A 21,442-nucleotide genomic window follows, 5' to 3' on the forward strand; every position below is an offset into this window, starting at 1 on the left:
CTCCAAAGCAAGGCTCTTGCTCCTTACAGGCTGGATGTTAGGAAGTTCTTCACAGAAAGAGTGATTGGGCTTTGGAACAGGCTGCCCAGGGAGGTGGTGGAGTCGCCATCACTGGAGGTGTTTAAGAAGAGACTGGATGAGGCACTTGGTGCCATGGTTTAGTTGATTAGATGGTGTTGGGTGATAGGCTGGACTTGAGCTCAAAGGTCTTTTCCAACCTGGTTATTTTAATTTGCTAGACATACACTCATTTGGTTTCCTTTTATGTGCATTAACTCTCTTTAAAAACACTTTGAATATGCAGATTTTCTAATCATTGTTTGCAAGTAATTATATTGAGGAATTATTTAGAACAAACCAAACCAGGTTGGAAGAGACCTTCAAAAGATCATCGTGTCCAACCCCTCAACCAATCCAACCCACCTAAACAACTAAACCATGGCATCAAGCACCCCAGCAAGTCACCTCCTGAACACCTCCAGGGATGGTGACTCCACCACCTGCCCAGGCAGCCCATTCCAATGGGCAATCACTCTCTCTGTATAGAACTTCTTCCTGACATCCAACCTGATTGCTGCTAGTGATGTAGGACTTCCACATTTTAAACTCCTAGGCACCACAGTATGATGAACAATTTGCATCTAAAAACTGAGTGTAATATCCAGAATGCACTTCGTTCCCCGCCCCCCCTCAACAGAAACTGCACTAAAATAGCAGCAATTGCTTCAGGGTGTAATTTCAAAGACAACAGACTGAATGACAAGCTACTCTGAAGACAATATAAAAACCCAGAGATTAGTCCAAAGCCAATCAGGATGCAGAAAAACAAGACCAAAAGTTGTACTCCAAAGTGGTTTGGCTAATTTCAGAGTATCATAGTATCAGTCAGGGTTGGAAGGGACCACAAGGATCACCTAGTTCCAACCCCCCTGCCATGGGCAGGGACACCCCACACTAGAGCAGCCTGGACAGAGCCTCAGCCAGCCTGGGCTTAAACACCTCCAGGGACGGGGCCCCAACCACCTCCCTGGACAACCCATTCCAGGGCTTCACCACTCTCATGCTGAAGAACTTCCTCCTCACCTCCAGCCTGAAGCTCCCCACCTCCAGCTTCATTCCATTCCCATCACTACCTGAGATCCTGAGCAGTCCCTCCCCAGCCTTCTTGTAGCCCCCTTCAGATACTGGAAGGCCACAATGAGGTCACCTCGGAGCCTTCTCCTCTCCAGACTGAACAGCCCCAACTCCTTCAGTCTGTCCTCATAGGAGAGGTGCTCCAGCCCTCTGATCATCCTTGTGGCCCTGCTGTTGGACAAGACAGTCTGCCACAATAATGACTTCTGGAGAAACATTTGGGATTACTAAAAAGAAATGGAGATCTTAGGTTATCTTGGATCACACACAAAAAAATCGTGCTCGTAATAACATCTCTGTAGGGTAGCAATGTGTCAAGATAAGCACATCTGGAACACTGCTCAACAGGACCACTGAGGATAAAGATGTGACCAGTTCTGGGCCCCTCAGTTTAAGAAGGATATTAAGATGCTTGAACGTGTCCAGAGAAGGACAATGAGGCCTGGGAGAGGTCTGGAGCACAGCCCTGTGAGGAGAGGCTGAGGGAGCTGGGGCTGTTTAGCCTGGAGAAGAGGAGGCTCAGGGGAGACCTTCTTGCTCTCTACAACTACCTGAAGGGAGTTTGTAGCCAGGTGGGGGTTGGTCTCTTCTCCCTGGCAAACACCAACAGAACAAGAGGACACAGTCTCAAGCTGCGCCAGGGGAGGTTCAGGCTGGAGGTGAGGAGAAAGTTCTTCCCAGAAAGAGTAATTGGCCATTGGAATGTGCTGCCCAGGGAGGTGGTGGAGTCACCATCCCTGGAGGTGTTCAAGAGGGGACTGGATGTGGCACTTGGAGTCATGGTTTAGTTAGTCCTGAGGTGTTGGGTGACAGGTTGGACTTGATGATCTCTGAGGTCTTTTCCAACCTTACTGATTCTATAAAGCGAGACAAGCCTGTTGACACTTGATGAAGGAGAACTGTGAAAGATGTGTGTCAAGTCTAGTCATTTTCAGGCTGGCTTCCTAAGGAAGTTTATGCCATCAAGCTGCCTGCTTCATCTGTAGGGTTACTCTGCAATGCCATATTAACAGCTTGCATACTATTAGCCCATTTTACCCAAACTGGATTGGGAATAATAAATGCCAACCATCCAAAGTTTCTAACTCATCTTGCCATACATCAGTGACATGGTAAGGGAGCAAACCTTATCATAGCCTGTCTGAGGCACCTACTGCAACATCACTTCAACAGTTACCTGCCCTCTCTGGCTGCCAACCAGCTGATTGATTTCTTCAGTATTTGCAAGCACTCAATGACAGGCATAAGGATTCATCCTCCCCTAACCATAAACAGTCCTTATGACCCATTTTACATTCAGACATGCCTGCTTCTTAATTTGACAGGGTTAAGGTTATTTTGCTTCTTGTAATAACTGGATGAAAGAAACACAGCTAATTATAGCAAGAGCGTTCTACCCAAGGACAACTCTCCAATCAAAGGAAACTCACCTTGGTTGATAAAGTATCCAAGCAGATTTGCCAAGTTGTCTTTTTAAGAACCCAGATAACTTTTGCCCTTTTATCTTGAATGCTTTATTTTGAACAAGCATCTAAGTAGGGATGAATAGGATTTGTGCCCATCTAGTGGTTCTGTAATAATGCAAGCAATACAGCTCCTGAGTTGTGAAGCTTTGCATTAATTGATCAAAGGGAGAAACCACCAAGAGCCTCAAAGGATAAGGTCAAAGCTCACATGTACAAAGCACTCCCTTGCTCTTGCTTTTAGAGACACAATCACATCTTGAAAACACAGGAAAACTGCACACACATGCATCAAAAATAGAATAAACCAGGTTGGAAGAGACCTTCAAGATCACTGCATCCAACCTATCATCCAACAGCACCTAATCAACTAAACCATGCAACCAAGCACCCTAACAAGTCTCCTCCTAAACACCTCCAGAGATGGTGACTCCACCACCTCCCCAGGCAGCCCATTCCAATGGCCAATCACTCTCTGTGTGTAAAACTTCCTCCTGACCCCCAGCCTGAACCTCCCCTGCGGCAGCCTGAGACTGTGTCCTCTTGTTCTGGTGCTGGTTGCCTGGAAGAAGAGACCAACCTCTGTCTGTCTACAACCTCCCTTCAGGTAGTTGTAGAGAGCAATAAGGTCTCCTCTGAGCCCCCCTATTCTCCAGGCTAAGCAATCCCAGCTCCCTCAGCCTCTCCTCATAGGGCTTGTGTTCCAAACCCCTAACCAATTTCGTTGCCCTTCTCTGGACTCATTCCAGCAACTCAACCTCCTTCCTAAACTGAGGGGTCCAGGACTCGAGGTGTGGCCTAACCAGTGCAGTGTACAGGGGCAGAATGACCTCCCTGCTCCTGCTGGCCACACTGTTCCTGATGCAGGCCAGGATGCCATTGGCCCTCTTGGCTGCCTGGGCACACTGCAGGCTCATGTTCAGCCTACCATCAACCAGTACCCCCAGGTCCCTCTCTGCCTGGCTGCTCTCAGCCACTCAGCCCCCATCCTGTAGCACTGCAAGGGGTTGTGGCCAACGTGCAGAACCCAGCACTTGGATGTGTTCAATCAAGTAGTATCAGGTAGAATCAATTAGTAAAAAGAAAGTTTAACAATCACTAATTAAATAATGATTAAAAAAACCAAACCCCACTATTCAAAGCTACAACCAAAAGTAACAACTTCAAATGCACCAAGAATTTCCCCTTCAGAAATTCTGCAGTTAACCCAGACTACAGATTCTCTTGCTCAAGCTACTGCACTAGTTAGCAGAATGTGCTTTACAGCCTCCAAATGACAAAAATCCTGTTGACAGTTTTGGTAGCTGAACTGCTCAGGAAGACAATCCTCTTAAATACAGCACAACAGAAGGATTTGCCTTCCTCTTCTTTTTTTTTATGAATAAATATGGATGTTCACATGAAGTTTTCTAATCCTCTTACAAAACCATTGTACTGTTCATGTATAATAAGCCCTAGTATAAAAAAAAGACACCACATGAAGGTATTTCATACGAATTTGGCAATGGCTAATCTAGCAATGCTTCTACAACCTACTCAGAGCAAAAATACAAGCCTTTTCCTTCAAGTGTTTTAAAACAGGCAAAATTCTTCAGTGACAATTTTAAGCTCAACTATTGAAGTGGAAGAATATTTTTCAAACAGAATATTCTAAGAATTAGAATAGAATAGACCAGACCAGGTCGGAAGAGACCTTACAGATCATTGTGTCCAACCCATCAACCAATCCAACCCACCCAAACAGCTAACCCATGGCACCAAGCACCCCATCAAGTCTCCTCCTGAACACCTCCAGTGATGGTGACTCCACCACCTCCCTGGGCAGCCCATTCCAATGGGCAATCACTCTCTCTGTATAGAACTCCTTCCTAACATCCAACCTGAACCTCCCCTGGCACAGCCTGAGACTGTGTCCTCTTGTTCTGGTGCTGGTTGCCTGGGAGAAGAGACCAACCCCCACCTGGCTACAATCTCCCTTCAGGGAGTTGTAGACAGCAATAAGGTCATCTCTGAGTCTCCTCTTCTCCAGGCTAAGCAACCCCAGCTCCCTCAGCCTCTCCTCATAGGGATTGTGCTCCAAACCCCGCCCCAGCTTTGTTGCCCTTCTCTGGACACCTTCCAGCAACTCAACATCTTTCCTAAACTGAGGGGCCCAGAACTGGACACAGGACTCAAGCTGTGGCCTAACCAGTGCAGTGTACAGGGGTGGAATGACCTCCCTGCTCCTGCTGGCCACATTGTTCCTGATGTAGGCCAGGATGCCATTGGCCCTCTTGGCTGCCTGAGCACACTGCAGGCTCATGTTCAGCCTACCACCGACCAGTACCCCCAGGTCCCTCTCTGCCTGGCTGCTCTCCAGCCACTCTGACCCCAGCCTGTAGCACTGCATGGGGTTGTTGTGGCCAATGTGCAGAACCTGGCACTTGGATGTGTTCAATCTCCTGCCCTTGCCCTCTGCCCATCTGTCCAGCCTGTCCAGGTCCCTCTGCAGAGCCTCTCTACCCTCCAGCAGATCAACTCCTGCCCCCAGCTTGGTGTCATCAGCAAATTTACTGATGATGGACTCAATGCCCTCATCCAGATCATCAATAATGATACTAACGAGCATGGGGCCCAGCACTGATCCCTGGGGCACACCAAGGAAATGAGTTTATGGACATACTCCTAGCAAGTCCTGACTGGATTGAAAAGGATGTCTCTCAAACTAAATAAAAAGTGATCTTAAGATCTGGGACAGTGGTGAAGTTTCCAGCAAAACTAAGAGTTGCACACCACAGAGCTGGATGGCTCATAAAGATGTACAAATAAAGTAGCAAAAGTGCTGCAAACTTTGCAGCACAGGACTGACACAGGACTCAAGGTGTGGCCTAACCAGTGCTGAGTACAGGGACAGAATGACTTCCCTGCTCCTGCTGGCCACACTATTCTTGATCCAGGCCAGGATAAGCTTTTGTCAACTCTAACTCACTTTGACAATGTTGCCTTTTTCAAGATACAAATGTTAGCAATCATTCAATGATTCTTCTGAAAAGATTGATTTCCTCCAATCTGTGTTTCTCAGGAAGAGAAGCATTTATTGCATAGTTGATATCCAGATAGGTAGGTAAGACAGATACTACCTGCAAAAGAAATGCTGTGACTCTTTGGTGTGTCTACTTCTGGTATAACACTAAGTTCATGTTGCTCCAAATCAAGTCCTAACTTGACTTTTGTCACAGGTGGTTTGGAAGATTTCCATTTCTGTTCTCCACATAGAACTCTCTCAGGTTGTTCTGTAAAACAACATTGAGTGTTGCAATAATATAACTGTATCAAAGTAACCTGGGAAATGGAAGAGAACTCATTGCCCAGCTGAGATGGAGAAAACTTACAATGAAAAATACTGTACAGCCTTACCACTCTGCTCAGCTGGACCAAGGCACTGTGAAATCATTTCACTTCTGTGAAATTTACTCCTGCCACAATTCTCTTGCTGGTGGCTTCCTGAGACTTGGGAAAAGTCAGTCCTGTTAATCCAGTCAGGCTCTCGTGCCTCTGCCATTTCTTCACTTGCGCTCAGACGTGTCACCTTAGAAGGTGGGGAGAGAAGAGAGAGGAAGCAACTGTATGTCATTGCACTTGGTGCCATGGTTTAGGAGCCATGAGGTGTTGGGTGACAGGTTGGACTTGATGATCTTTGAGGTCTTTTCCAACCTTATTGATTCTATGATTCAGTTGGTATTTATACTCCTTCATCAAACCAGCATTTTGTCACGTGTGTGTTCTATGCAGGACAACACTGAGCACTTTGAGAAAGTAGTTCAAGTATGCATGAATTCAAGACTTCCTTAGATTACAAAGTCATTTGGACATAGAGGTATTTATTAGAGGTATATATTGGAGACCTTATTGCTGTCTACAACTACCTGAAAGGTGGTTATAGCCAGGTGGGGGTTGGTCTCTTCTCTCAAGCAACCAGCAAAGGAACAAGAGGACACAGTCTCAAGCTGTGCCAGGGGAAGTTTAGGCTCGAGGTGAGGAGAAAGTACTTCACAGAAAGAGTAATTGGCCATTGGAATGTGCTGCCCAGGGAGATGGTGGAGTCCCCATCCCTGGAGGTGTTCAAGAGGGGATTGGAGGTGGCACTTGAAGCCATGGTTTAATTAGTCCTGAGGTGTTGGGTAATAGGTTGGACTTGATGATCTTTGAGGTCTCTTCCAACCTTGGTGATTCTGTGATTCTGTATTTCCCTTAGCTCTGTAAAACTAATGTACTGAAATGATTATTTGCACTTCCAGTCTCTTGTTAGCTTGGATCAGAATGCTCTATTTTTAACAGGGCTTTTAAAGGATTTTTAAAAGGTGCTTCTTCAGAAATTCAAATATACATTTGGATTTTTGTTCTGCTACCCACAGAGAAGGAAAATTGCGAGTCAAAAGTGCAGCTGCCACATCAGCTTCCTAATGGGTACACATAAAAAGATAAGCTTGATAAAAATCACCTATTCAGAATGCTTAAAATATCCTTTGAGGCACTGCTGAAGTGTTTGTAATGTGTTTTGCACATATGGTTGCAGGTCTAGAGCTGAAGAAAACTACAGCTGCAGATATTGCAGACAACACAACTATTTCAATAGGCATTATGTTCAGCCACCAAGCAGAGAAGTTCACCCTACCTCTGTTCTGTGCTCTTGGGGCTTACAGAGAAGCAGCACTGATTACCAATCACAGGTCCCAATCGAAACTTTTATGATAGCAAATCACAGAAAGCAATCAACACTCCATGGGATACTCTGCTAATTAGGAGCATTCACTCTTCAGTTTGATCACCTACTAGATGTCTCCCCATGCAAAGCATTTAGAAAACTTACCTGCTTGTTCAGAAACTCTTTCAAAGCCTCTTGCTGTCTTTGCATCCGTTCCTTCAGTTTGTCTTGCTTCTGCAAAAGAAGCTCTTCTTGTATTTTCTGTCTAGCAAGAAGAGCTTCTCTCTTTGCATCTAGCTGCTCTTGCAGTTCTTTCAAATACTTTTGCTGAGCCTGGATGCTTTCTGCTGAGGCCAATACTCTGTCCCTTAAATTCACTATACCAGAATAATTTAACAGAGACGCATCTCTCCTTTTTGGTTTCAAAAATTCTTCAACACCCTGAGCTTCAGATTCTTCAGAAGATAAGGTCATGGGTTCAGAAAGATTGAGGGCTTGTTCAAAGCTTGTTTTGGTGGTGCTCTCTGCAGATGCCTGCTGACACGACAAAGAATCAACTGAGGCTGCTTGAACTAGATGAGGTCCTTTCAGTGCTGGCATGAGGGATGTCTTAAGCGGAGGCTCTTCTCCAGCTTCTGTCTCTGTTTGATTGTTGGACATCTTCTGAGCTGACTCTTTAAAGTGCACTGTTTCCAAAGGCTCAGAAGTATCTTCTGCAGGCAAAGCAGACCTAGTGTGCTGCATGCGTGCTTCCGGTTGCGTTCTCACCGCAGCAACATCCTTTGTAACTAACCCTGACGGTAACCGGAAGCGAGATGGTTCTCTGCTGTGATCATTTGAGGTTTCCAACATTCCCACTTGTCCCTGGGAAGGACAGTCACGTGGCAATCCAAACTCTCCATGCTTCAGTTTTGGTGCCTCTATGAACTGCACACGCCTGCCAGGACAAACATGGATTTGCTCTGCTTGTTTTGCAGCTGCTTCCTCCAACGTGTGCAGTGTTCCTGGAAACTGAGGCAGTGACCGGACATACTCTCGTGCATGAACTTGTCCAGGTGACTGGTGGTGTATGGGCTGCACTCCTTGCCTCTGCAGAAGTGCTTCTGAGGCAGGCTTGAAGCTAACTGATCTTGTTTCCACAGAGCTCAGAGGCGTTGCAGACGGAGACATGTATCTTTGCTTCAATTTGTTCTGATACTCCTGCAGATGCTTTCTAGCTTCTTCAATGGTTTGTTTGTGCACCCTGAACAGAGCAAAAAATAGAATAGACTAGACTAGACCAGACTAGACGAGACCAGAATAGATTAGACCAGACCAGGTTGGAAGAAACCTTCAAGATCATCGCATCCAACCTATCATCCAACACCACCTAATCAACTAACCCATGCAACCAAGCACCCTGTCAAGTCTCCTCCTGAACACCTCCAGTGATGGCGACTCCACCACCTCCCTGGGCAGCCTATTCCAGTAGGCAATCACTCTCTCTGTGTAAAACTTCCTCCTAACCTCCAGCCTGAACCTCCCCTGGCGCAGCCTGAGACTGTGTCCTCTTGCTCTGATGCTGGCTGCCTGGGAGAAGAGACCAACCTCTGCCTGTCTACAACCCCCCTTCAGGTAGTTGTACAGAGCAATAAGGTCACCCCTGAGTCTCCTCTTCTCCAGGCTAAGCAGCCCCAGCTCCCTCAGTCTCTCCTCACAGGGTTTGTGTTCCAAGCCCCTCACCAACTTTGTTGCCCTTCTCTGGACACGCTCCAGCAAGTCAACCTCCTTCCTAAACTGAGGGGCCCAGAACTGGACACATATGAATCTTTCCAGAGTAGTGTAAAAATACACATCGAGGAATCCAAGTTATTTTGAAAGGGGCAAACCAGAACCCCATTTCCTAAAGGCATTTACCTGTTTTGCTGTAGAAGGCGCTGCTGATAACCACGGATCACCTGTAAATGGCTGTCTTCTGTAGTACTCCCAGGTTCTAATCCAGCAATATTGCCAGCCTAATGGAATACAATTATTTGAAATGCCACATGTTCAGAGAACTCCAAGAAAAGTATTAAAGCAACAACCTGAAGGTATATGTCCTTTCTCATAGGTTTACAAAAGCCACTCCTCTACGACCATTTGAAGTTGGTGAGATTTCACCCTGAGGCCATGAAGCTAATGTAGTTTCTGGAACAGATGGCCTACAGCCAGTGTCTCTTGGCAAGTCAAGCATACACCATCAATGATGCTTTACAGCAGCTTAGCTCAAAGGTAAATGTACTCAGCAAGCAGAGAGCAATGATCCAACACAGATGCATTTTCAAGGCAATGAGATTCTCAGAAGGTTGTGCAAATTGGGGCTTTTGGGGTTTTTTTTAACAGTACTTTCCTTCTACATCCTCAATCAATTCCTATCCTTTAAGTAGCTATCTGAGATGTGGAGGGACAAAAAGATGGAGGGGCTTTGCATCCTATTATTTTTTTGTATCTTCTTGAAGCAGGATGTGTAGATGCATAACCATGGTGTGACTCTAAGAAGATTTTACTACCAGGTATTCTAAACATGTTGTCCTTGGAAGCATGCAAAGTCAATCCAATATTCAAGGTCCAGTGATACTGTGCAAAACCTAAGTTTCCACATTGGACAAAAGGAAGCTTTTATATGTACAAACTTCTGATTCATAACCTAAGAAAGACTGATTGATTCTCTTGCTTGGTGTAATTTAAAACTGTTAATTGGCAAATGGTGACAAGGATGGCTAAAAAAACCTACACAAGAAGTTTTCTACACAACAGAACTCTTCACCTCATGTTCCACTTCCTTCTGCTGCTCTGTGGAAGGAACACTGTGGCTTTGTATTAGGTGACCTAGCTCCTCCTCCTCCTCTCTTTTTTTCTTAGCTGCTTCCAAGCAGGTTTGCATTTGGATCTTCAGAAGATCAGCCTCCAGACGTGCTTTCTCCTCTTCAATTTGTTTCAGCAAGGCCAGCTGTTCCTGTTTCTGTTGCTCTATTTGCTGGTACTATTGAGAAAAACCAGGGTAAAACTCAAGAACTGAATGACAAATAATTCCGTGACCCCCTCCCCCTCCCCCCCACTTTGTCCCAACTTACAGCAGCAATTTTATTACTTGTGACAGACACTTCTGAACTGTAAGAGGCCTTTAAAAATAGTTCCAAAGTTAACAATAATTGTTCTACCAGCTAGATAATTCTAATAGGCCCTGAATCCACTTGCTCTTGCACTATTATTTGTTCTCAAACTACCAGAACACATAAAAATCAGGATCTAGCCATTCAAGGCATATTATAGACTCCCAGAGACTGCAAAAGAAGTTCTGTTCTTAAATTGAATTCAGAAATCTACTTTGCATTTTACAGAGCTTCTCATTTAGAGTTCACCACATCTAAATGGTAATTCAAGCTGTACAAAACTTCAGAAATAGCTGCTGTATAAACCACTTTAAGAGCACTCCATAAATCCCTGAAGTGGTTTGTTTACTTTTATTCTCTTTCCATGTACCTGTCAGCTACCAATCACTTAGATCCACGTGCAGCAACATCATATCTACTTTTAGAAAGGAAATGAAGCCAAGTTGCCAGGTAGTGGCAAACAACAGCCTTTAATTGAGAGAGTCTGAGTGTGGATGCCAGGAGGGATTGGATGTGGCACTTGAAGCCATAGTTTAGTAGTCCTGAGGTGTTGGGTGATAGCTTGGACTTGATGATCTTTGAGGTCTTTTCCAACATTATTGATTCTATGGTTCTAAGAGCAACCAGACACAGCTAGCCCTGAGAACAGTTAAATGTGGACATGGAAATATATACACCCTTGCCAAGTACAAAGTGGGAGAAAATGAAAGTAACCACACTTTCAGAAGATCTGCTGCCTTTTTTAACTAAAAAAAAGTACTGTTTAGCCACCTTGGTGTCTGCAGTTTCTGAACTGTAACTCTATCATTTAAAGCTCCACTAAGGAAAAAAAACCAGAAAGTTGGAATTCAATTCCATTTGATAAAGCATCACAGAATAGCTGCTATGAAAGCATAATGAAACACACAGAATCAATCAATCACAGAATCAACCAACCAGGTTGGAAGACACCTCCAAGATCAACAAGTCCAACTGATCACCTAACTAACTAATTAACTAACTATGGCACTAAAACATATAAATGAAATAGCTGAGCTGGGGTTGCTTAGCCTGGAGAAGAGGAGGCTCAGGGGACACCTTACTGCCATCTACAACTACCTGAAGGGAGGTTGTAGCCAGGTGGGGGTTGGTCTCTTCTCCCAGGCAACCAGCACCAGAACAAGAGGACACAGTCTCAAGCTGCGCCAGGGGAGGTTTAGGCTGGATGTTAGGAAGAAATTCTTCATAGAAAGAGTGATTTGCCATTGGAATGTGCTGCCCAGGGAGGTGGTGGAGTCACCATCACTGTAAGTGTTAAGGAAGAGACTGGATGGGGCACTTAGTGCCATGGGTTAGTTGATTAGCTGATGTTGGTTGGTAAGTTGGACTCGATCTCAAAGGTTTTTTCCAACCTGGTAAATTCTGTATTCTATTCTGCATTCCATGTTATTATTTTCTAACTAAGAGATGTAACATTCTCACAGATACCAAAATGCCTTAAACCACACCAAACAACAATGAAACACACAAAACCTAACTGAAATACTCAAGGCTTGCAATCTTTCCTGTCCTCCTAAATACATTCCCACATTTTCCTATGCTATTAGACAGGATTAGCAAAGTTTTCAGAGTTGTGTATTGTTGACTACATCCTCCCTAAAGCAAAGATACTGATCTACAAACAGGATTCTCATTTAGTCATATGCTGGCAATCCTTGCCTGTTAGACTTTTAATTGGGTATTCTGAACACCAGCTGGAGCTCAGTCATTTAAAAAAGCTAATAGACAGATGCTAGGTACAGAAATGTTACAGCAACAGTTTATTTGAAGTGTTACAAGCATGTCAAAAGGGTCTACAGCTGCTGTATAACCTCAAGCATGTTAAAGTCTTCTGTAAATCGTTTTTGCAGCATAACTGAGACAGAAGCACACACACACTTACCCATTTTTGTCTCTCCTTTTCCATTCTAATTTTAGCAGCTTGTTCTTGAGGATGGATTAGAATTGAATTTTCAGCTGCAGCTGTATGTTCCAAGATTTTCACAGGCTCTAAAACACACACATCATTTAACTGTAACTGCAGTCAGAAAGTGTCTGGGATCTTCTTCACACCTTGCTTCACAGCTCCCCAACTCTCCAAACAGGATGTATAAGCTGTTCTTGAAAAGATTACCATCTTCACCCCACTGCTCTGCCTGTCCCAATGCACTGGCAAACTCTCACCCCACTGCTCTGCCTGTCCCAATGCACTGGCAAACTCTCACCCCACTGCTCTGCCTGTCCCAGTGAACTGGCAAACTCTCACCCCACTGCTCTGCCTGTCCCAATGCACTGGCAAACTCTCACCCCACTACTCTGCCTGTCCCAGTGAACTGGCAAACTCTCACCCCACTACTCTGCCTGTCCCAAGGAACTGGCAAACTCTCACCCCACTACTCTGCCTGTCCCAGTGAACTGGCAAACTCTCACCCCACTGCTCTGCCTGTCCCAATGCACTGGCAAACTCTCACCCCACTACTCTGCCTGTCCCAATGCACTGGCAAACTCTCACCCCACTGCTCTGCCCGTCCCAATGAACTGGCAAACTCTCACCCCACTGCTCTGCCTGTCCCAGTGAACTGGCAAACTCTCACCCCACTGCTCTGCCCGTCCCAATGAACTGGCAAACTCTCATCCCACTACTCTGCCTGTCCCAATGCACTGGCAAACTCTCACCCCACTGCTCTGCCTGTCCCAATGCACTGGCAAACTCTCACCCCACTACTCTGCCTGTCCCAATGAACTGGAAAAATCTTTTCTTGTTGTTGCTTTGTTGTGTTTTTTGGGGGTTGTTTTTTATCATTATTTAAGTCCTTAATGGCCCTTTATCACCCAAATCTAACAGGACAAGATTGCTTCTTGGTATTAGGCTACCAAGTAATCAGGGTAGATCATCTCAGGGAATAAAGTGCCACATGTTGACCTCTTGGAGGAAAAAAGGTCGGAAAATGGCACATTCTGGCCCAATGATCTAATATTTGGCTACTGCAGAAAAAGCAAGTTTTAATCCTGTATTACCAGCTTGAAATAGCAGCACATTTTCTCTAGAAGCATGTTTTGCTATCCTCTCCACTCTCCAGGAATTATGCTGGTGTATCCATGTACATGATTGAACTAATTCACTTAACCTCTTAAAAACAAAACAACACAACAAAAAAACCCAACAAACAAGCCTCCTACAAAAAGGAAAAGAAGCAAACAAAAAAACCCAAACCCATCACAACCTGATCATTTTAATACTTCAGAGATCCCACTTAGCATCCACACCAACTTCAGCACTAGCATAACCAAAAGAGCACGAATAGAATAGAATAGAATTAACCAAGTTGGAAAAGAACTTTGAGATCGAGTCCAACCTATCACCCAGCACCAGCTAATCAAATAAACCATGGCACCAAGCACCCCATCCAGTCTCTTCCTGAACACCTCCAGTGATGGTGACTCCACCACCTCCCTGGGCAGCACATTCCAATGGCCAATCACTCTTTCTATGAAGAACTACTTCCTAACATCCAACCTAAACCTCCCCTGGAGCAGCTTAAGACTGTATCCTCTTGTTCTGGTGCTGGTTGCCTGGGAGAAGAGACCAACCCCCACCTGGCTACAACCTCCCTTCAGGTAGTTGTAGACAGCAATAAGGTCTCCTCTGAGCATCCTCTTCTCCAACAGCAGCTACCTAATATAGGCTTGGAGGTATGAGCTCCACAAGACCCCAGGCCAGTAAGCAGTATGACCTGCTCTGTGCATGTCTTGCCTGATGGCCTGAAAACATTATGTGTCAAGAAGCTGCTTTCAATTGTCCTGCTCAATGCCACAGGTGAAGCTCCCTGTCCTCTGCATCTCACTCTTAAAGGATAGGAATGGGAAGCATGGGAAGAGGTTTTCTAGAATGGTGCCTAGAAGCAGAAAACAACCCCAGCCCCATGAGTCCAGACACAGCTCATGCTTGTCTGGTGCATCTCCAGCATCTGGCTTTTCCAGTTCAACAGGCATAGAGCTTCAATGCCAAAGTTTGCACTGAGAATTCTACTCCTGGAGGCAAACACCTATTAAAGCACAGCAACACCGACTCTGGCAACCATTTGGGGGAGATTTGAAAGATATAAAGGTATCCTGGACACCTTTCCTCCACAGGATCTTAATGGGCAAGTTGGAAACAGAAGCAAAGATCTCTCCTGTGTGCGATCCACAATGCACTGTGGGCAAAGATAGAACTGTCCTTTCTGGCAACAAGACAAAACAGCACCACTGAGAATTGATTAAGCAGTTTTGTTACAGCCCACCATTCACAAACCTTTTTCTCCCACACAGAAGACTGACACACCTATGCATCACATACCTTTGGCTTCACAGACTGTATTTTTCAGTGGTTCCTCATTAGGTTCTAAACCAGACAGTGGTCCTTCACTAGCAATTGTGCCTGACTCACTTGTCTCAATTTCACTTTGACTCTCCTTCACACTTTTTGATGCCCACTCTTCTTTCTGGCTTCTAATCTTGTTCAGCAATTTCCTTAAGGCAAGTTTGGACTGAGGTTGCCGAGACTTTGCTTCTCTGTGACCTATAAAGAGCACATGCATTAGATATTATTAGATATTCATTAGTTTTGGCTAATGAACACCTTTGCATCAAAAAAGAACCTACTTTTTTTTTAATTGCTTACACAGTTGGAAAAATTTATCTTACCAAGTCTTAAAAGCTTAACAATTCCTTCTCTTACCTGCAAGAGAAGCAGCATAGTATCATAGTATCAGTCAGGGTTGGAAGGGACCACAAGGATCATCTAGTTCCAACCCCCCTGCCATGGGCAGGGACACCCCACACTAGATCAGCCTGGCCACAGCCTCAGCCAGCCTGGGCTTAAACACCTCCAGGGACGGCGCCCCAACCACCTCCCTGGACAACCCAAAAGTAGATTTATCTCTGTACACTATAAAAGGAGGGTTAAACTAGTTGTAGTGTTTGACAGTCAGACAACTCGGGCTGTAGTGCTGCAGAAATAAGTGATATCACACAACTGGAGCTGAGCAAAGCCTTTGACACTGCCCCGCACCACATCCTGGTCTCCAAACTGGTGACACATGGGTGTGATGGGTGACCACTAGATGGATAAGGAACTGGCTTGATGGCTGCACCCAAAGAGTGGCTGTCAATGGCTCCATGTCCCAGTGGAGGCCAGGGACAAGCAGAGTCCCTCAGGGATCAGTCCTGGGACCAGGCTTGTTCAACATCTTTGTGGGTGCCATGGACAGTGGCATTGAGTGCACCCTCAGCAAGTTTGCTGATGACACCAAGCTGTGTGGTGCAGCAGACAGCTGGAGGGAAGGGAGGCCATCAAGAGGGACCTGGACAGGCTGGAGAGGTGGGCACAAGACAACCTCAGGAGGTTCAACAAGAGCAAGGGCAGGGTCCTGCAGCTGGGTCAAGGCAATCCCAGGCACAAATCCAGGCTGGGCAGGGACTGGCTGGAAAGCAGCCCTGAGGAGAGAGACTTGGGGGTGCTGGTGGACAAAAAGCTCAACAGGAGCTCTCAGTGTGCACTTGCAGCCTGCAAAGCCAATCAGATCCTGGGCTGCATCAGGAGAAGTGTGGCCAGCAGGGCAAGGGAGGTGATCCTCCCCCTCTACTCAGCTCTGGGGAGACCCTACCTGGAGTACTGCATCCAGTTCTGGAGCCCCTATTCCAAGAGGGATATGGAGGTGCTGGAAGGTGTCCAGAGAAGGGCCACAAGGATGATCAGAGGGCTGGAGCACCTCTCCTGTGAGGACAGACTGAAGGAGTTGGGGCTGTTCACTCTGAAGAAGAGAAGGCTCTGAGGTGACCTCATTGTGGCCTTCCAGTATCTGAAGGGGGCTACAAGAAAGCTGGGGAGGGACTGCTCAGGATCTCAGGTAGTGACAGGACTAGGGGGAATGGAATGAAGCTGGAGGTGGGGAGATTCAGGCTGGATGTGAGGAAGAAGTTCTTCCCCATGAGAGTGGTGAAGCCCTGGAATGGGTTGTCCAGGGAGGTGGTTGGGGCGCCATCCCTGGAGGTGTTTAAGCCCAGGCTGGCTGAGGCTGTGGCCAGGCTGATGTAGTGTGGGGTGTCCCTGCCCATGGCATGGGGGTTGGAACTGGATGATCCTTGTGGTCCCTTCCAACCCTGACTGATACTATGAATTGTCTGAATGTTCCTGCCCTCTCCTTTGTAGTAATACAGGCAACACAATGCACCACAAACCAGAAAACTGATTGTTCCAGCAGAAAGATGTGGCAGAAATGCTTGGGCAAGCAGTAAAGCTCACTAACACACTCTTGTCCACATCATGTTATCCTGTACATGCCACATGCAAAGAGTACACACACACACACACCCCCCTGTTGCAGACTACTCACAATATGGAGCAACTCAATCCCAAACCTGAACAGAAAGGACATACAGCAAGCAGATTTTGATATAAAGTCAAGTTTTGGCATGGTAAAAAGAACATATTTAAGTTCCCATATCAGCATTACCCCATAACCTGCACAGATTGTACATGAATAAGTGTTGCTGCTAATGAGGTAGTTCTTACAACAATTAAAAGTTGTTCTTGGCATACTAATGAACTGCAGCACATGAGAAAAAGGAGTCACATTTCATAATTCAGCATCATTAGAGATTATCCATGATGGACACCATAAACCACTTGCTACTGATATACAGACATTAAGAAAGGGTAGTAGCTAAAACATTTTACTTAATGCTAGTTTTATCTACTGTATGATCTGATATAGTAGTTTAAAACCTTTTACTATAAACCCTAAGAGCTTTAATTAAATGTAAAGTTTGAAAGCTTTACTTTCTGCTTCATTGGGGACCTCCTCTTCAACAGTCTGCCCCAATTCTTGTTGAGTATCACAAGCAGATTCTGGCTGAGTGTCACAAGCAGATTCTTGCTCCAAAGAGAGATCAAGATCCTTATCTTCATACCCATCAGAAGGGGCTGGCAAAGGTTGTGGCTCAAACTGCAAAATCAGGTCTCCTTTCATTTCTGATGAAAAGAACACAAACACATAAAATGACCAACTGAATCAAAAGCCAACAACATTGCAAGGCTGTACTGACTACAGAAATCCCCAAGCAGTTCAAATATCAATAGCTTGGTTCATCATGGTTTTAATCAACTTCTCCAAAACAATTTCAATTTGTTTAGCTCATCAGCTCTCTGTTAATTCAGAAATTCTACAGGGCTTCCCACTAGAACAGGCTTTGCCTTTCTAACTAGAACTTTGTCTGATAAACAGCACATCTTTGCACCAAACACAGCACATACTAACAATTACACACAGGTGAGCCCAGTAACTTAACTGGGGAAAAGATGCATCCTGACCTGGCTGCTCACAAGGTGTGATGGATGCACTTGGCAGCCCATTCCAATGGGCAATCACTCTCTCTGTATAGAACTTCTTCCTAACATCCAACCTGAACCTCCCCTGGTGCAGCCTGAGACTGTGTCCTCGTGTTCTGGTACTGGCTGCCTGGGAGAAGAGACCAACCTCTGCCTGTCTACAACCTCCCTTCGGTAGTTGTAGAGAGTGATAAGGTCACGCCTGAGTCTCCTCTTCTCCAGGCTGAGCAATCCCAGCTCCCTCAGCCTCTCCTCACAGGGCTGTGTTCCAAACCCCTCACCAACTTCATTGCCCTTCTCTGGATTCGTTCCAGCAAGTCAACCTCCTTCCTAAACTGAGGGGCCCAGAACTGGACACAGGACTCGAAGTGTGAGCTGCAGTCAGGCCAAGAACTTCACCAAGAAACCCACAAAGGAGCAGAGCACAGTGAGCATCAATTGCCAATGGCATCCTGGCCTGCATTAGGAATAGTGTGGCCATCAGGACTAGGGAAGTCATTGTGCCCTGTACTCAGCACTGGTTAGGCCACACCTTGAGTCCTGTGTCCAGTTCTGGGCCCCTCAGTTTAGGAAGGACATTGAAACACTTGAACATGTCCAGAGAAGGGCAACAAGGCTGGGGAGAGGCCTTGAACACAAGCCCTATGAGGAGAGGCTGAGGGAGCTGGGATTGTTTAACCTGGAGAAGAGGAGGCTCAGGGGTGACCTCATTGCCCTCTACAACTACCTGAAAGGTGGTTGTAGCCAGGAAGGGGTTGGTCTCTTCTCCCAGGCAACCAGCACTAGAACAAGGGGACACAGTCTCAAGCTGTGCCAGGGGAGGTTTTGACTCGAGGTGAGGAGGAAGTTCTTCACTGAGCGAGTCATTCGTCATTGGAATGTGCTGCCCAGGGGGGTGGTGGAGTCACCATCCCTAGAGGCGTTCAAGAGGGGATTGGACGTGGCACTTGGTGCCATGGTCTAGTCATGGGGTCTGTGTTGATGGGTTGGACTCGATGATCCTTGAGGTCCTTTCCAACCTAAGTTACACTGTGATACATGAGTTCAGAGCAAAGGTAAGTTGGGGTACCAGGAGTCTCTCACACGCTTATTCTGCTGTGTGTGATTTGGGTGACTATAAGCCAACCACTTTATCCCATAAATACAACAGCCTAAGTGAGCCAGCCACCCTTGAGCTCTCCCTGCTAAGTATTGTGGCTGCACAGTAGCCATCTCTCATTGAGGGACACCTCTCATGGTTGCTCCCTGAAGCAACAACAGATTATTGGACAAGCCCAAGTTGTCTCCCCAGATGGCAAATGGACTGCAAGCCAGACAACTGCCTCCTTGAGCAGGGACCCCTCTAATTGTTAACAGATACTAGTTGTTCAGCTTAGGTAAGTAAGTTTCCAACAGAAGGAGTCACCTGAGAGTTTGAACATTATGTAACTTAGCATGCTATTTGCTTAGCTTTACTTAACATGAGTGGCTAGATTTGCCAAAGCTTTAGGCTGCAAGCCGTAATCTTTCACCTAGATTTGCTGAACCTCTACTGAATCTGTACCTGCTTCAGCAAAATATGGTCTCCTGACCAAAAACAAACCAGAAGGAGGCTTCAAGGCTACAGCCATCAATAGCAGCTGCAACTAGACAATAGACTCCCTGAAGACAGGGAAGGAATTCAATAAGTAGTCAGAGATGCCAGACTGGAATCACTATTGGATCAAAGGGCACATGAAGAGTGTGAAGAGTGCATGGTGGTGGTAAGTGGAGAATAGTCTATAAGGGTATGATTGCCCATGGATTTCTCTGGGTAAGTTCATTCACTCTTTTCCCAGAGACCTCCAACCTAAGCTGATCCTGCTGCTGTACCTCTCTATTAAGCAATTGATTTCTGACATTCAATGCCTAAGACTCTGTTTTGGGAAACCTAGGGGTTAAATTCTGATGCAAATGAACAAGAGATGCATGGATGGAAAGTAAATGACTGACAGCATGCTGAAGGACTAATTAAATCCATGGAGCTAACTCCATCAGCCATAAACTGACCCAAGTCTGAGACTAAGACTGGACCCAGTTGCACCTAGACTTCTGTCTGAAAAGTTTAGAAGGTAAGGGAGTCCATTCTGAGATTTGTGACTGAATGAGAGGCTTGCCCTTTTTCATATCTGGGCTCTGCATAGATCAATTCTAACTCAGCTTCCCTTTGTATCAACATGCATTAGCTAGCAAATGGCAGGCCAGACCAGCCAGGAAGAACAGTATCAGGCTTAGAAGTTATGTATCAAGCAGCCATAAGACTGGGCTGGATACAGGAGAGGCCAAGGAATCAGAGAACTGGCTAGTGGAAAGATCAGGAGATCCAGTCCAGCTATAGAGATTTTTTGAGTGTCAGGGTCAAGTAAGAAATGTGCCTGCATGCATGTGCATCTCGGAGACAACTGCTAACAAGATGATCCAGGGTCAGCTACTGGACAGACTTGAGTATGTAAGGTCAGTTACCACAGGGATCCATAGCATGTGCTTGTGTGGGCATATGCTCACATACCCAACTTGGTCTGTGTAGCAGCAACTGGAGTAGAGCAGCAGGCCTTGGGGATTGACATACTCAAGAGAATACAACTGGGAGACTAAGGATCAAGGACCAACTGCTAGGTAGAGTGTCTAAAGCCACTCAGAGTGATGCATATATTTGAGCATACCAGTACATATGAGGACTGGCCAGGTTAAAGGAAGGCCACAGAGTCCAGGATGAATTACTGGGTAGATCAGGTGTCTTAAGACAAATTGCTGAGGGATCCATACTGTATATACAGATGTATATCCCACTAACAGACCTTCATCCTGATCAGGCAGAGCAGTGAACGGGGTGAGACCATTTGTGCTTCTTGTGCCCAATTTGAGTGCTGGGTTTCTTGTGCTGGCCTACACTGCCAGCTGTATGAAGGTGTACCGAAAGCCTGTTTGTGTGTGTGCCTACTGCAAATACACACACAGCCACGCTACCAGCTGGAACAGGCAGCAGCAGCAGCCTCTCCCCTACTGGGCTATCAGATCCACCAGCCCCAACAAATTACTTACTCCTGTCTTCGTTGCACATCTCTTCAAATGCAAACTCCAGCTCTCTCTGCCGTTCTTCTTTCATTTCCATGCGTTTGTATGCGGGCACAAAAAGCTGCGGCGGGCACTGCGCTGCGATCTGTCTCCTGTGCATCCGCTCCAGACGCTGCATCTGCTCAAGTTCTTTCAGCAGCTTTTCCCTGGCCTTCAAGTAAGAAGATGGGATAACAAACATTTGGTGCTCACATTCAGACAGCACAGTATCACAAAGGTTGGAAGAGACATCGAGGATCATCAAGTCCAACTTGTCACCACAGACCCCATGACTAGACCATGGCACCAAGTGCCACGTCCAATCCCCTCTTGAACACCTCCAGGGATGGTGACTCCACCACCTCCCTGGGCAGCACATTCCAGTGCCTAATGACTCTCTCAGGGAAGAACTTTCTCCTCATCTCCAGCCTAAACTTCCCCTGGCACAGCTTGAGACTGTGTCCTCTTGTTCCGGTGCTGGTTGCCTGGGAGAAGAGAACAACCCCTTCTTGGCTACAACCACCTTTCAGGTAGCTGTAGAGGGCAATAAGGTCCCCCCTGAGCCTCC

At 46.1% G+C, this 21,442-nt stretch overlaps 1 protein-coding gene across 6 annotated transcripts in view; it reads right to left on the reverse strand.

Moving 5' to 3' along the window:
* CEP295 (centrosomal protein 295) overlaps window positions 1-21,442 on the reverse strand; it is a 61,358-nt gene that overhangs the window by 22,150 nt on the left and 17,766 nt on the right. For 5 of the 6 annotated variants that reach the window (XM_068145722.1, XM_068145707.1, XM_068145719.1 and 2 more), the window contains 9 exons: window positions 20,863-21,046; window positions 17,254-17,445; window positions 14,770-14,991; window positions 12,334-12,440; window positions 10,067-10,282; window positions 9,178-9,275; window positions 7,447-8,524; window positions 5,994-6,165; window positions 5,717-5,869 (listed from right to left, as the gene is read on the reverse strand). In XM_068145722.1, coding sequence (XP_068001823.1) covers window positions 5,717-5,869; window positions 5,994-6,165; window positions 7,447-8,524; window positions 9,178-9,275; window positions 10,067-10,282; window positions 12,334-12,440; window positions 14,770-14,991; window positions 17,254-17,445; window positions 20,863-21,046 — 2,422 coding nt within the window. Of the gene's footprint in view, window positions 1-5,716; window positions 5,873-5,993; window positions 6,166-7,446; window positions 8,525-9,177; window positions 9,276-10,066; window positions 10,283-12,333; window positions 12,441-14,769; window positions 14,992-17,253; window positions 17,446-20,862; window positions 21,047-21,442 lie in introns of all 6 variants that reach the window. The other variant, XM_068145713.1, reaches the window with a different exon arrangement.

The sequence above is a fragment of the Melanerpes formicivorus genome, unplaced genomic scaffold (assembly GCF_026170545.1).
Source record: "Melanerpes formicivorus ecotype bairdi unplaced genomic scaffold, bMelFor1.0.p_v2 SCAF_1, whole genome shotgun sequence".
NCBI lineage: Eukaryota > Metazoa > Chordata > Aves > Piciformes > Picidae > Melanerpes > Melanerpes formicivorus.